Source organism: Saimiri boliviensis, chromosome 1 (assembly GCF_048565385.1).
Source record: "Saimiri boliviensis isolate mSaiBol1 chromosome 1, mSaiBol1.pri, whole genome shotgun sequence".
NCBI lineage: Eukaryota > Metazoa > Chordata > Mammalia > Primates > Cebidae > Saimiri > Saimiri boliviensis.
The window spans coordinates 179,199,142-179,216,273 of record NC_133449.1 but is presented as its reverse complement, the minus strand read 5'-3'; the positions used below and the strand labels follow the sequence as shown (position 1 = coordinate 179,216,273).

The 17,132-nt window shown below is 39.3% G+C and overlaps 1 protein-coding gene across 1 annotated transcript in view; it reads left to right on the top strand.

Moving 5' to 3' along the window:
• The window catches only part of LYRM7 (LYR motif containing 7), a 50,287-nt gene extending 34,261 nt beyond the window's left edge, over positions 1–16,026 (top strand). The window contains exons 5-6 of the mRNA XM_003920628.4: positions 623–8,590; positions 9,858–16,026. Of these exons, the coding sequence (XP_003920677.2) occupies positions 623–693 (71 nt within the window). The 3' untranslated portion in view covers positions 694–8,590; positions 9,858–16,026. The remainder of the gene's footprint in view (positions 1–622; positions 8,591–9,857) is intronic.
• Positions 16,027–17,132: the final 1,106 nt, after the last annotated feature.

Here is a 17,132-nt window from a genome sequence, read left to right as displayed (position 1 = left end):
CTACTAAAAATACAAAAAGTTAGCTGGGCGTGGTGGCGCACGCCTGTAGTCCCAGCTACTCGGGAGGCTGAGGCAGGAGAATTGCTTGAACCCAGGAGACGACAGAGGTTGCGGTGAGCCGAGATCGTGCCATTGCACTCCAGCCTGGGTAACGAGCGAAACTGTCTCAGGAAAAAAAAAAAAAAAAAAAAAAGAATCATTGCTCTATGAAATTTTGAATCTTTAAATTAGGAGACTGGTCTTGCTTTTCATATAGTAGATAGTATAAGCAAAATTTCCAGTTGTTTTCATTATCAGTAATTGGTAATTAAATGGCTAATAACAGAAGTTTTAGCTGAATTCTGTTCAGTTATTTAATTTGCGATATTTAATAAATGATAAAGAGTTAAGTTGATCATATATGTTTTTATATAATCTGAAATGAGAATGCTATTCATTCTAATTAAAGTCAAGGACTCCACCTTAGATATCAACTGAAATAAAATATCCTTGGAAGATTTATGTTAAAACTAGACATTTTACTATTATAAACTTCAGGGGTAAATGAGTGTCCTTGCATTTAGTTCTAATTTTAGTGATGTTAATTATTCTGTTTTTTTTTTTTTTTTTTTTTTTCTTTCAGAACTGGTCCCTAGGAAAGACCTTCTTATAGAAAATGTGCCATATTGTGACACACCAACTCGGAAGCAATGAGTTTTCTAGGATAAAATAAGTCTTTGCACTTTTTAACTTTAAAATCTGTAACACTGGCAAAATCCTGGGAATGTAGACATCTTTCTCTGAACTGGCATATTGAAGATGAATGAATTACAGAATAACTTTATATTTAAATTTCATGTTGAAAGGTCATTACTGAGAACTGAAGAACATAATTAAGTATTTCTAAAGGAAATAAGGAAACATTTCATTTTGTTTGAAAATCAAATGCCATAAAGCAAAATAAATGCTTAGGGAGATACATTCACTTCTCTCTGACCTTGATGAATATTTGGTCTTGCCATAGCTATTTGAGAATGTGGTGTTTTTACAAGTTGGTGAGATTTTTTCCCATATGAAATGCAATTATTAGATTTAAATTATTAGATGAAAATGATATTTAGTCCTGAAAAATATTAAATTGTTCCAAAAAAAATCACAGTGTGTGTCAGCTCTCTGCAGAAGTGGCCTTTATTTTCTAAAGCACTGGGATTTTTTCTGCAGCTAATGTGTAATTGTACAGTTTCTTTTTGGAGATACAGAGTATCTCTGTGTTCTTATAAAGACATTTTTTATCAGTCTTCTGAAAATTGTTGAATAAAATATTAAAATCACCTAGGGTCACCATGGAATAAAGAAATCCTAATTTAAAGTGGAAATAGTGACCCTTGATTAAACGATTTAATATGGCCATAGTAGAATTAGCTGTATTTAGATGAAGTTAGATTTTCTGGTGAAATTTAATAGATGGCTACATTCTCTTTGTTTTAATTAATGAAACTTAAATGTCCTCTCTTCTTCCACATGTCCTGTCCTTGACAAGATGGGCAGTATTACAAAGGGCCAGGCATTCTATCATCTAACACTAGGAACTGTAAAATCCTGTTTAATATTTTTCTTGTTTCTCTTCTATCTGTGTATCTTTGCCATTCTGTTTTCTCAGTTAATAGTATGTTTTCTCCCATTCAATGATAAATTATCTCATTTGATGATGATACAGGGTTTTAAATTTTTGAAAGACTCTCAATGCAAGCATTGTTATGTATCTAGAAATTATACCTAGAGAAAAATGAAAGTTGCTTCAAATTTAAAATTTGCCTTTATAAGAGAATACTGAATGTCATCACAGTATATGATCACTGTATAAATGTGCTAACTTACAGTTATTTTAGTATCTTTATGACATATTTAGAGGAAAGTTAGCTGACATTATTTAAATTTAATATGTATTCTATATTTTAGTATTATTGAATATTTTATCACTGAGCTTTTTTTCTTTAACCTGAATTCCCTGGTACCATTTTTCATTCACATTAATTTAAATATCTCCAGATTTCTTTCTTATAGTCATCATTAGTAGCAGATGAGGTTAATAATTTACATGTTTATTAAAGATAGTGGCTTAGAGATTTTAAGATATATTGATATAGATAGGTAGATGTGATAGTATACTTTCATGCTGTAAGACTAGTTCCTGTTAAGTATATCAACATGTCAATAACAGGCTTGACTGTCACAAAATTCTGAAAGATGTGGCACTCTATTCTTATATAGCATATACTTATTTATTTATTTTTTGAGATTGAGTCTTGCTGTGTCACCCAGGTTGGAGTGCAGTGGCGCAATCATGGCTCACTAAAGCCTTGACCCCTGGGGCTCAGCAATTCTCCCACTTAAGCCTCCCAAATAACCAAGACTAGAGGCATGCACCACCATACCTAGTTAATCTTTTTTATTTTTACTAAGGACAAGGTCTCACTATATTGGCCAGACTGGTCTCAAATTCCTGAGCTCAGGTGATCCTTCCATCGTGGCCTCCCAAAGTGCTGGGATTACATGTGTGAGCCACCACACTCCACCTATTCTTATAAGCATTTATTTATATTTCAAATGCATTTTAACTGGTTATTTAATAGTTTAATTAGATAAAGTAATTCATGAGTTCTTGGCATGTTGCAAAATAAAGATTGAGAATCAGTACTCTAAAAAGCAAACAAATACACCTGTATAGGTTTTATTTTGCAAAAAAAATAATAATAATAATAATTGAAATAGGGTCTTGCTCTGTCATCTAGGAAGGAGTACAGTGGCGGGATCTCAGCTCACTGCAACCTCCACCTTCTGGGCTTCTCCTGCCTCAGCCTCCCAAGTAGCTGGGACCACAGCATGCACATCACCATGCCTGGCTTTTTTTTTTTTTTTTTTTTTTTTTTTAGGAGAGATGGGGTTTCACCATCTTTGCCAGGCTGGTCTCAAATTCCTGAACTCAAGTAATTCACCTGCCTCAGTCCCCTAAAGTTCTGGGATTACAGGCATGATGCACTGCACTCGGCTATGTAAACTACTTTTTGAAATGTTGAGGCTGATGATTAAGTACCTAAGTTTTCTGTTGTGTAATGTCAGCATTTAATTAAATCTGTGTGTGTGTGTGTGTGTGTGTGTGTGTGTGTGTGTGTGTGTTTGGGTGTTTTGTTTTGTTTTGTTTTGAGATAGAGTCTCTGTCACCAGGCTGGAGTGCAATGAATGGGTCGATCTTGGCTCACTGCAGCCTCTGCCTCCTGGGTTCAAGCAATCCTACTGCCTCAGCTAGGTAGCTGGGACTACAAATGTGCACCAAATTAGCCCAGCTAATTTTTTGTATTTTTAGTAGAAACGGGGTTTCACCATGTTGGCCAGGATGATCTCAATCTCTTGACCTCATGATCCGCCCACCTCAGTCTCTCAAAGTACTAGGATTACAGGTATGAGCCACTGCACCTGGTCTTAAATCTTGGCACGGTGGCTCACGCCTGTAATCCCAGCACTTTGAGAGGCTGAGGCAGGTGGGTCATCTGAGGTCGGGAGTTCAAGACTAGCCTGGCCAACATGGCAAAACCCTGTCTCTACTAAAAATACAAAATTAGCTGGGTGTGGTAGCGCATTATGAATTCCAATATGAATGTGTGTCTCTATCTTTTGTCCTCTTTCTTTTCTCTATTGAGTTGTCTGGCTTTTTCTGACCAATCCTTTATATATTCTGGATACTAGTCCTTTGTTAATTATCTTTTTCCAATATGGGACTTGTCTTTTAGTTTATGATAAACTTGACTAGGCTAGGGGATGCCCATGTAGCTGGTAAATATTGTTTCTGGGGTGTCTGTGAGTGTTTTTCTAGAAGAGATTATCATTTCACTTGGTAGTCTGAGTAAAGAATATCACTCTCACCAATTTGGGTGGACATCATCCAATTTTTTGACTAGAATCAAAAGGCTAAGGAAGGGCAATTTGCTCTCTCTGCTTGAGCTAAGACATCTGTCTACTGATATCACTGCTCCTGGTTCTCAGGCTTTCAGGTTAAGACCAGGACTTACACTGTCAGCTTCCAATTCTCAGGCCTTTGGACTCAAGCTAAATTACACTATCAGCTTTCCTGGTTCAGTTTGCACATGGAAGATTGTTGAACTTCTTAGCCTTTGTAACTGTGTGAGCCAGTAGCTATAATGGATTTCCTTTGTCAGTCAATACATAGGCATAAATATACATATATCCTATTGATTCTTTTTCTCTGGAGACCCTGACTAATACTATGTTGAAAGCAGAGTAGGTTTGTGAAGACAGGAGTTCTGGACATGTCTTGATTAAGGTGCTTATTAGATATCAAAGTGGAGATATTAAAAGGACAGTGAATATAACATCTGGAGTTCAGTACATGATCTGAGCTGGAGATATAAATTTGGGATTATTAGCATAGATAAAATACTTAAAATTGGCCGGGCGTGGTGGCTCAAGCCTGTAATCCCAGCACTTTGGGAGGCCGAGGCGGGTGGATCACAAGGTCGAGAGATCGAGACCAACCTGGTCAACATGGTGAAACCCCGTCTCTACTAAAAATACTAAAAATTAGCTGGGCATGGTGGCGCATGCCTGTAATCCCAGCTACTCAGGAGGCGGAGGCAGGAGAATTGCCTGAACCCAGGAGGCGGAGGTTGCAGTGAGCCGAGATCGCGCCATTGCACTCCAGCCTGGGCAACAAGAGCGAAACTCCGTCTCAAAAAAAAAAAAAAAAAAAAAGAATACTTAAAATTATGACATTGAGTGTTAACAACAAATCTATTGAAAAGTCAAAAATTAGGTCCTGGGGTGCTCTGATGTTAACAGGTTAGGAGAACGGGGAGCAACAAGCACAGGAGACAGAAAAGGTAAGTTAAGGATGAATTAAAGACAGGATTAAAACAAGGAGAATGTAGAGCAAAAGTTGGTGAACTATAGTTCACAGAGGCCAAATCTGACTTGCTGCCTTTTATTTGTTTACATATTGTCTATGGCTGTTTTCACACTGTAGTCAGTACACACAGAGTTGAGTAATTGCAAAAGACACTATAAGGTCCTCAAAGTTTAGAGTTGTTATCTGGCCCTTTCCAGTAAAAGGTTGGTGATCTCTGGTATAGAGTCCTGGAAACCAAGTTTCATTGAAGAGGAAATGATACCCTTTGCCAAATGCTACTGAGAGGTCAAGTAAGATTTAGATTAAAACTTGCCTGTTTGATTTAGCAACATGGAGGTAACTGATGACTTTGGCAAGTCAGTTTCAGTGAAAAACCTGGAGAAACATTGTAGGCTCGTGTTGATTCTCCCCTAAACTGATCTCTACCTTGACTGTAATTGCAATTAAAATTCCAGTAAGATTTAAGGAACTAGTAAAACTCAAAACTTTAGGAAGAATAATAAAAGTCCATAAACAGCTAAATCAGTCATGACAAAGATTAAAATTAGATCTCCGTATCTAAAAAAACTTTGATTCATACCTCATACCATATACAAAAATTAAATAAAAATCAATAATTAGAACTAAATGTACAACCTATGTGAACCCCTGAAATTTGTGACAGGTCTCAATTAATTTAAAAAGTTTATCTTGCCAAGGTTGAGGATGCATGCTCATGACACAACCTCGGGAAGTCCAGAAGCTATATGCCCAAGGTAGTCGGGCAAACCTTGGTTTTTTACATTTTAGGGACACTTGAGACATCAACCCATGAGACTCAAAGGTAGCATTCTTTTGAGTTTTTGCTTAGCATTTCCAAAAGAGGCTATCAGATACGCATTTATCTCATTGAACAGAGGAATAACCGAACAGAATGGGAGACGAGTTTGCCCTAAGCAGTTCCCAGCTTGAATTTTCCCTTTAGCATAGTGATTTTGGGGGCCCAAGATACTTTCCTTTCACACCTAAAACTACAAAACTACTTGAAGTAATCAAGGGAAAAATCTTTGTGACCTTTTTTAGGAAAAGATTTTTTTAGGTATAACACCAAAAGCATAATGCATTTTTTAAAAACTAACTGAACTTCATAAAAATCTTTTGGGCCGGGCGCGGTGGCTCAAGCCTGTAATCCCAGCACTTTGGGAGGCCGAGGCTGGTGGATCACGAGGTCAAAAGATCGAGACCATCCTGGTCAACATGGTGAAACCCCGTCTCTACTAAAAATACAAAACATTAGCTGGGCATGGTGGCACATCCCTGTAATCCCAGCTACTCAGGAGGCTGAGGCAGGAGAATTGCCTGAACCCAGGAGGCGGAGGTTGCGGTGAGCCGAGATCGCGCCATTGCACTCCAGCCTGGGTAACAAGAGTGAAACTCCGTCTTAAAAAAAAAAAAAAAAAAAAAAAACCCCAGTTTTAAAAATAGATAAATATTTGAACAGACACTTCCTCCAAAAAGATGAAGTGTAAAGTAAGTATATGAAAAGTTGTTCAACACCATTAGTAATTGGAAATTAAAAATTACAATGAAATACTACTACATATCTATTAAAATGGCCAGTATTAGAATGGCTGACCATACCAAATGTTGGCAAGTCTCATGTTTCAGCCTCCTTAGTAGCTGGGATTACAGGCGTGTGCCACCACACCCAGCTAATTTTTGTATTTTTAGTAGAGATGGGTTTCATCATATTGTCTAGACTGGTCTCAAACTCCTGACCTCAAATGATCCATCTGCCTTAGCCTCCCGAAGTGCTGGAATTACAGGCATGAGCCACCACACCTGGCCCAGAATTTTCTTAAGTTGCTGATGGGAATGTAAAATAGCAGAACAACTATGGAAAACTGTTTAGTGCTTTTTTTGTTGTTTTTTTCACCCCCCAGACGGAGTCTTGCTGTGTCACTCAGGCTGGAGTGCAGTGGCACCATCTCAGCTCACCGCAACCTCCACCTTCCGGGTTCAAGCAATTCTCTCGCCTCAACCTTCCCAGTAGCTGGGATTACAGGCGCACACCACCTAATTTTTTTTTTTTTTTTTTTTTTTTTTTGGTATTTGTAATAGAGACAGGGTTTCACCATGTTGGCCAGGCTGGTCTCAAGCTCCTGACCTCATGATCTGCCCACCTTGGCCTCCCAAAGTGCTGGGATTAAAGGTGTGAACCACTGCACCCAGCCATTCAATTTCTTAAAAAGTTAAACATATACCTCACATATAATCCAAATTTTCTACTCCTGGTATTTACCTAAGAAAAATGAAAACATTTATCCATGCAAAGATTTATTTATAGTAGCTTTATTTGAAATGGTCAGAAACTGGAAACAGTCCAAGTATTATCAACAGATGAAGGGATAAATTGTGGTATATCCATACAAATTCATACAATGGAATACTTCTGAGGAATACAAAGAAATAGCAGTATCTACTGCAGTGTCATGGATGAATCTCAACATATTTATCCTGAGTAAAAGAAACCAGACCAAAAAAAGGTATATATTGTATGACTCCATTTATATGAAATCTTAGAAACTACAAACTAATTCACAGTGTTACTGACAGATGCCTTGGATTCTTGCAATCCCCCAGTATAGAAATCAAGAGAGAGCCGGGCGCAGTGGCTCATGCCTGTAATCCCAGCAATGTCAGAGGCTGAGGAAGGCAGATCACCTGAGGTCAGGAGTTCCAAGACCAGCCTGACCAATATGGTGAAACCCCATCTTTAAAAAAATAATAATAAAAAGTAAATAAATAAATAAAGAGAGATCACCACACATCGCAGCAAAGGAGAGTTTATTCAGTTTGTGCGCATGGAAGCCAGCACCGTGAAAGCAAAAGGAATGTGTTCCTCCCTGAGGGTAGTGTGTGGGTTAGTTTTAGTGAGTCTTTCTGTAGGGAAGGTTTGGGTCAGGGCATATATGGGAGTGGTTTTTCTACAACTTGTACAGTGGTCCTACATGCTTCTTCATCCTATGTAGCATTAGCATTTTAAATCTCCATGCTCTGGGTGTAATTATTAGCATTAAAATGAGAAAGGGGTAACTGTAGGTTGAAGTTGAAGTCTGACTGCACATGCAGAGCCCTGGGCAAGTCCCTAGCTCCCTGAGGGAGGAAGTTGTTTTTAATAGTTTTTATAGGCATTTGTTGCTGATTGGCTGAGACATAAGCTAGTACTTCGGCAAGGGGCTTTTGTTCTTTTTCTCCAGACCACAATAAAATGGAACTAATCATCCTGCCTGTCTCAATAGTGACAGAAAGCAGATTAGTGGTTTCCAAGAGATGAGGGCAGGGGGACAGGTGGCCAAGAGCGATTAAAAATGGACATGAGGAAAGTTGGGGAGGATGATGTCGTTTGGATATTTGTTACCTTCAAATCTCATGTTGAAATGTAATCCCAGTGTTGGAGGTGGGGCCTGGTAGGAGGTGTTTGGATCATAGATATGAATCCTTCATGCATGGTTTAACCCCATCACCTTGGTGATGAGTTCTTGCTCTGGTAGTTCATGAGAGACCTGTTTGTTTAAAACAGCATGGTACATCTCCCCCTCTGTTGCTCCTGCTCTTGCTCTGTGATAATTGGCTCCCTTACTTTCTTTCATAAGGCCTCATCAGAAGCAGAGCAGATGCTGGTGTCATGCTTGTACAGCCTGCAGAATGGTGAGCCAGTTAAACTTCTTTTCTTTATGAATTACCCAGCCTCACGTATCCCTTACAGCAGTGCAAACAGACTGATTCAGAGGTGATAGAGAGTCTCTTCTAACATATTTGTTAATCTCCTTATATTTAATTTCACCCTTCTTTTAACCACTCCCTATTAGTCATTAACTTTTCCATTTACACTAAATGCTTATTAAAATATAATTACATATTCAACATTTTCTTTGTTCACCATTGCTTCTTGAATCCTCTTTCCTTTTTGAATTCAATTTTCTCTTTCTTGAAGTACATTCTTAATAGTTCTTTCAGTGAAACTGTCCCTGAAAATATTTATCTTCACCCTTACTCTGGAATAGTAGTTTGGTGTAGAATTCTACATAGGCTTTATTTTCCTTTAACACTTCATAGATAATATTTCATTATGTTTTACCCTCTCATTTTACTGCTGAAAAATCTGTTATCTCTCTGCAAATCCTTTTGGCTAATCCACCCTTTCTTTATGATTTCTTGTAAGAGTTTTGTCTTTTCTTCGGTATTCTAGGTAGAGGTTTCATTTTTATTTATCTCACTTGACTCTTAGTCTGCTTCATCTTACTGAGAATTTATATTGTGCATCAATTCTAGAAATTTCTCATGCATTTTCAAATACTGCCTCATTAAAACTCTATTTTTCTTTTTCTTTCTTTTTCTTTTTCTTTTTAAATATGGATTCTCACCCTGTCACCCAGGCTGGAGTGCAATGGTGGGATCCCAGCTCACTGCATACTGCTCCTACTAGTTCAAGTGATTCTCCTGCCTCAGCCTCCCGAGTATCTGGGACTACAGGTGTGCACCACCATGCCCAGCTAATTTGTGTATTTTTAGTAGAGATGAGGTTTCACCATGTTGGCCGAGCTGGTCTTAAATTCCTGATGACAAGTGATTCGGCCTCCCAAAGTGTTGGGATTATAGGTGTGAGCCACCATGCCCCGCCATCTCTATTCTTTCCTATAGGAATTCCTGTTAGGCATCTTTCATTATGCTTCATTCTGGTTAATTTACTCAATTTCATGAATTTGGTACCTGCTTTAATTCACTGCTCTCCTCAGTTGTGTCTCATCAGCTGTTTATCTACCCCATGTATTTCTCATATAATTTCATTGAGTTTATTTTTTAATTGCTAAATTATTAGAAATAAATTGTTAGAAAAATACATTAGTGGTTTGTTTAAATTTGGTTCCTTATTTTTTTCACCAATTAAAGATTCTAATTTTATACTCTCTTTCAGAATGTCCTAACCTATCAAGTACTACATGGTCAATTGTCCTCTTCGTTCACCACACATTCTTTCCTTATATGTCTTGTCATTTTTGATTATGGAAACATCTTGAATGGCAATTGTTAATTCTATGAAGATATGTTGAGTTGTGGATTATGGGAATGTCCCTCCAAATAGATTTTGTTCATGCCTGTGCTAGGCACCCTGAGGGTATCTTGGAAATTTCCATACCACACAAATAATTTAAAACTAAACTGCCTGGTACAGTGGCTCATGCCTGTAATCCCAGAACTTTTGGAGGCCGAGGCAGGAGGATTGCTTAAGCCCAGGATTTCAAGACCAGGCTGGGCAACAGGGCAAAACTCCATGTCTACAAAAAAATTTTAATATGCGCTGGGCTCAGTGGCACATGCCTATAGTCTCAGCTATGAGGGGGGCTAAGGTGGGAGGATCAGAGAGGTGAAGGCTACAGTGAGCCATGATGGCACCACTGCACTTCAGCCTGGGTAACAGAGTGAAACTCCATCTGAAAATAATAAATAAAAAGTAAAGTAAAATAACTATTTAATTAAATTTCAATAATCTAAATCACCACACAGTATGGCAATTTTTTTTTTTGTTTTTTTTGTTACAGTCTCACTCTGTTGCCCAGGCTGGAGTACAGTGGCACAGTCTCAGCTCACTGCAACCTCCAACTCCTGGGTTCAAGTGATTATCCTGTCTCAGCTTCCTGAGTAGCTGGGACTACAGGATCCTGCCACCACACCTAGCTAATTTTTGTATTTTAGTAGAGACAGGGTTTCACCATATTGGTCAGGCTGGTCCTGAACTCCTGACATTAAGTGATCCACCCACCTTGGCCTCCCAAAGTGCTGGGATTACAGACATGAGCCACCATGCCTGGCCTGGTGTGACAATTTTTATCTCTGACCAGTGATTTTTTTCCTCTACTCAGAGTCCCTGGAACCTTTCTGTCCTTAGGCTTTTGGGTAGAGTTTCTCATCCCCCTTTGATGGCACTTACAGTCCTTTGAATGATCCTAGATTTATCCCAAACCAAAAACTTAGTTCTACTCCCTGCTACACTCAAATCCAGAAACTTACCTCTTATGGATATGTGTAGCTGTTAGGGTTTATTTCTAAGTTCCCTAATTACCTCCAGGACTACATCAGTGTCAGTGTACAGTTATGCACTACTTTGGTTTCAGATCTCTTTTCTTTCTGGCATATGGGGATTTCCTTTCTTGTAAGGTCAGCCATGTAGTATGTGCCAGAATGAAAAGAAATGACAAAAGATTAGTGGGATCCTGTTAAAAGGACACAGAAGTCAGGTTGAAGGAAGACTTGCTGATCAAACTTGGGACAATTTATGCATCAAAAATAATGACCATGATAGACTAGCACAATTGTATAAAAATAATAATAATCCAGCCGGGCGTGGTGGCTCACACCTGTAATCCCAACACTTTGGAAGGCTGAGGCAGGCAGATCACCTGAGGTTAGGAGTGCAAGTGCAGCCTGACCAACATGGAGAAACCCCCTCTCTACTAAAAATACAAAATTAGCCAAGCGTGGTGGCACATGCCTGTAATCCCAGCTACTCAGGAGGCTGAGGCAGGAGAATTGATTGAACCCAAGAGGTGGAGGTTGAGGTGTGCTGAGATCATGCCATTGCACTCCAGCCTGGGCAGCAAGAGCAAAACTCTGCCTCAAAAAATAATCATCATCATCATCCATGAATTCATAAAGATAGAGAAAGGGAAAAAGGGGGGAAAGCTCTTTTTTGTTCTCCAACTTTTTATTTTAGCTTTGAAGTTTTTCAAAATAAAATGTTGGAGGAAATTAAAATTGAATCTCATACATAATTTTGTTATGAATAGGGTTCTATTAACTTAGTCTACATGTTGCCAAACTCAGAATTCCAGACACCAATTCTTTTTTCTTTTTCTTTTCTTTATTATTATTATTTTGAGACAAGGCATTGCTCTGTCACTCAGGCAGGAGTGTAGTGGCACAGTCATGGCTCCACTGCACCCTCAATCTCCTGGGCTCAAGCGATCCTCCTGCCTCAGCCTCCCAAGTAGCTTGGACTACAGGTGCACACCACCACACCTGGCCAATTTTTTTTTTAGTTTGTAGAGACAGGGTCTCACTATATAGCCCAGTCTGGTCTTAAACTCCTGGCCTCAAGTGATTCTCCCACTTCAGCCTCCTAAAGTTCTGGGATTGATTACGAGCGTGAACCACTGTACCCAGCCCAGATAACTGATTCTTTTTGAAACAAAAAGCAAGTTTCTAAAATGTCTTTCTGGCAATTCATTGTTAATATCTCTAGTCTTCTGAGGATAAGAAATCTTATTCAATGAAACATGATTTGGGCCTTTAGGATTTTTTTTTTTCTGCTATAATCTTTTCTCCAATTTCAACTGAATGCAATCTCTTTATTTATTCAACCAAGATTAACTGAATACCTGCCCAGAGTCAGTCTCAAAGATAGGTGCTAGTGACTTAAAGACAAGACAGTCTAGTGTGGAAGACCAGCAAGGAAGTAGGCAATTTCAATGAAACTAGTGCTAATTAGCAATTAAGTACAGGGTTTTAAAAATATAAAAATAATGGACCAGGCGCGGTGGCTCATGCCTATAATCCCAGCACTTTGGGAGGCTGAGGCAGGTGGATCACCTAAGGTCAGGAGTTCAGGACCAGCCTAGTCAACATGGTGAAACTCCTTCTCTACTAAAAATACACAAATTAGCTGGGAATGGTGGCGCACGCCTGTAGTCCTAGCTACTCAGGAGGCTGAGGCAGGAGAATTGCTTGAACCCAGGAGTCAGAGGTTGCGGTGAGCCGAGATTGCGCCATTGCACTCCAGCCTGGGTAACAAGAGCGAAACTCCATCTCAAAAATAAAAAAAATAAAAATATTGTATTAGAACAACTTTATAAAATGTAATAAAGACACAGTATGATGTACTTTTAGTGTCTTAAAGAAATAACCTGGTATGAAATAATTCACACCCAACACCATTTTTTAAAATGTAAATTGGAGGTGAGTTTGGGTGACATGTACCTGTAGTCCTAGCTACTCAGGAGGCAGGTTACTTGAGATCAGGAAATTCAAGTCCGCAGTGAGCCGTGATCACATCTGAGAATAGTCACTGCACCCTAGCCTGGGCAACACAGTGAGACCATGTCTCCAGAAAAAAAACAAAATTAAAAATATATAAATTGGAAAGAGAAACAGGATTTTGTTTCTGCAGGAGGAGTACTTTGAGGGAATCTTAAGCTTCCTGCCACAAACTGCTCTATGTAGCCTTTTTTTTTCCTCTTATCTTTTTCTTTGGCAATGGAACAGTAAAAAGTCTACTGTTTTAGACAGGATTCCCAGAGAAACAGACTGATACAGAGATTTGTACACAGGAGGTTTAAATTAGGGAGTGTTCTCAGGAAGTGAGGGAAGCAAGATTGGAGGGAGTAGTTGAATTTCGATGCAGCTGCAGAGGGGGCCTGGAGCTGAAATGGCCTTCAGAATTGTTCTGAATTGAGTCGGGGACCAGGCTTCTGTTTCCTAGCATTGAGGGCATGCCTGCCCCAGGGAAGAGACATAACTTTAGTGAGACAATTCCTATCAGTGAGGCAACTCTTAGAGCCATATCTGTCCGCTTCTGCAGCCAACACTCCCAGGAGCTAGGGAAATAAGTGCCTGTTTCTGAAGGGGACATGTGGATGGTACACAAAATCCATTACACCAAATAAGGCTTTTCCATAATTAGCTCAAATTGCTGAAGCAGGAGAAGCAAAACTGTAAAGCTGAGTGTTTCTCTTCTGGTCAGTAAGGACCTCAGGGACAGTCTGTTACCTACCCAAACCAAAAGATGTCAATTCCATTCAAGAAGAGCTAATTCCAAGTTTAGATTCAAGGTGAGTTCATTCAATAAATGTCAGACTAGCATCACCTGGAGAAACGTCCATCATAAGAGGAGACTGAGTTCTAGTCACAGTTCTAGTCACTGAGTTCTAGTTCACGTCCAACAAAGAAGGAGACTGAGTTCTAGTCACAGCTGTGTCGCTGAAAATAGGGTCTCTGAGCAAATCATTGATCATTCCTGGGCTTCTGTTTCTTTTCCTGTACAATGAGAAGTCTGGACTAGATGATGCATTAGTTAGAATTATTTTAAGTGCAAGTAACAGATACTCGTTTTAGCCAGCCTTAAAAAGAAAGGAGAGAGAGAAAAGAAACAGAAAAAGGAGGAATTGGTTTAAGGAATAAATTGTGTCTTATAGACCTAGGTGTTGGAGCTGGGCTTAGAGAACCATCTGGAATGCTATGGGCAGCCTAGCGATGTCCTGCACCCCTAACTCTGCTCTTTTGTCATTCTTTGCTATTGCTGCAGTCCAGCTTACTCCATTGTTGTTTTTATTTTTTAGTTTACATGATGAAAACAACTACTGACGGTCACTCTGAGGTTTTTTTTGTTTTGTTTGTTTGTTTGTTTGTTTTGTTTTGTTTTTTTTCTGAGACGGAGTCTCGCTCTGTTGCCAGGCTGGAGTGCAGTGACACAATGTCGGCTCACTGCAACCTCCACCTCCCAGGTTCAAGCAAGTCTCCTGCCTCAGTTTCCTGAGTAGCTGGGACTATACAGGTGCACACCACCACACCCATCTAATTTTTGTATTTTTAGTAGAAGCAGGATTTCACTATGTTGGTCAGGCTGGTCTGGAACTCCTGACCTTAGGTGATCCACCTGCCTCAGCCTCCCAAAGTGCCCAAATTACAAGCATGAGCCACCGCGCCCGGCCACTCCTGAGTTTTCAGCTCCTCTACTCAGCAGAGCAGCCACACTCAAACTAAAATCCCTTTATCTGAATTCTACATTGTTTGAGAACAGAGTTCATTGGCCTTGTTTTAGATCAACAGAACAACCTCTCATTCAAAAACCTGGGTCTGGAAAAGGAACTCAGCAGAGGAGAAGTTTCCAGAAAAGATTTAGAGGAATGTTTGGCAACCGAGATGTTCACTGTGTTCTCTGTACAATCCTCTATTTTATTCTTTAAAGAATTAACTACTTAAGTAATAAGATTTAATTACTTTCTCACTGCTCCTTAAGCGATGCTTTAACTGTCTTTTTAAAATTATGATGGCTAATTAAAATATATAAATTGCTATTGGAAATGTGACAATAAATGAGGAAAGCTGAAGTAGAAAACCCACAGAAAATTCACTGATAAATTCAATTTTCTAAGGGCGGGCACTGTGGCTCATGCCTGTGATCCCAGCACTTTGGGAGGCCAAGGCGGGCAGATCACGAGGTCAGCAGTTCAAGACTAGCCTGGCCAATATGGCGAAACGCCATCTCTACTAAAAACATAAAACTTAGCCAGGCATGGTGGCGGGTGCCTGCAATCCCAGCTACTCGGGAGGCATCTCTTGAACCTGAAAGGCAGAGGTTGCAGTGAGCCGACATCATCCCATTGCACTCCAGGCTGGATGACAAGAGCAAGACTCCATCTGAAACAAACAAACAAATAAAAAATTCACTTTTCTGTTTAGACCCATAACAAAACTGATAGGCTTCACCTGGTAATAACACATCAAGCAATATACAAAGAATATTTTCAGAGAAGGAATATGCTCAGTGTTTAAGCCACTTGGTAGTTTTTCCCGATTCCTGATTGGTTTATGGCTTAGGCCAATTTCTGACATTCCCTTAAAATGAAAGTCACAGTCTAGGCCAAGCACAGTAGCTCGCGCCTATAATCCCAGCACTTTGGGAGGCCAAGGTGAGCAGATCACTTGGGCTCAGGAGTTTGAGACCAGTCTGGGTAATATAGAGAGACCCTGTCTGTACAAAACAAAAATACAAAAAATATTAGCCAGGCATGGTGGTGTGTGTCTGTGGTCCCAGCTACTTGGGAGGCTGAGATGGAAGGATTGCCTGAGCCCAGGAGGTCAAGGCTGCAGTGAGCTTTGGTCACACCACTGAACTATAGCCTGGACAACAGAATGAAACTCTGTCTCAAAAAAAAAATAATTATAGTCTATAACCAGAAGTGTAGCTGTCATAAGGATTTGTGAAAAGATTGACAGAGGCCATTGACACAGGGTGAGAACACAGGGATACAGTCTCCTTTAATTTAGCTAGAGGACACAACTCATCTACACACAGAGCAGGGGACATATCAGTGTTTCCAGTCTTGGGTGCAAACATCCCTAACCTTCAGGTACCCACAAAGATTTCAAGCTGCCAATAAAATGACCTGAGTGTGGGGGATTTTCCAGTTAACTCCTTCAAGAAATACATTCTCTTCCATCCATATGGGGATCTTTATGCCACATTAATCATTACAAACCATCTTGAAGACTCTCACCACATGACTGCCTATGGATGTTTCACTGAGAAGTTGATACTGATTCATTCAGTCTTACCATAGATACTTCGGAAAGAGCTAAGGTAGCTTAGACTGGGTGAATCAATATCGACTCCATTGAATAATCATCAAGCAGGATCAGGCCAGGGAACTGCCTGACATCTATTCCTGTACCAGATTTTCACTGATGCAAGGAAATAGACAAATGCATAATTACTTGATAATTTTGGTGGCAGACTAGAGGCAGGACTTGGACCAAATATACTCTTCCGTATGCTTTTGTAAATAAAGTATGATTGGAATATAACTATGCCCATTATTTGCGTATTGTCTATAGCTACTACTTTCTTGCTACAGCAACACAGTTGAATAGTTGTGACAGAGACTGTATGGCCCACAAAGCCTAAATTATTTACTATCTAGCTCTTTGCATAACAAATCTGCTGATCCCTGGTCTAGAAACAAAGAAATTAATTTTCCTATATTAATCTGTATTGGCAATTTAGAGCATTCCAAATTTGGCACATAATTAGACATAATTCTGCTTTTAAAGGTTTATGTTTTCTGAAATTGCCTCTCATATAGGCTTGTCTGAAAAGCATGATTTAGAAAAAATGTTCTTTTCAACCAGCAGTACTGAGCAAATAGGATATTAACATGGAAAAAAAATAGTGGACCATATCTCACAAAAATCAATTTTGAATGGTGTGTAGATCTAAACATAAAAGAGAAAACAATAAAACTTTTAAAGGAAAACATAGGAAGATATTTTCACGACTCTGGGGTAGGCAAAGAGTTCCCATCTATGACACACAAAAAGCATTAACTATAAAGGAAAAAATTGATCAATTGAACTACATTAAACCTAATAACCTCTGTTTGCCAAAGACACCAATAAGAAAATGAATAGGCAAGCT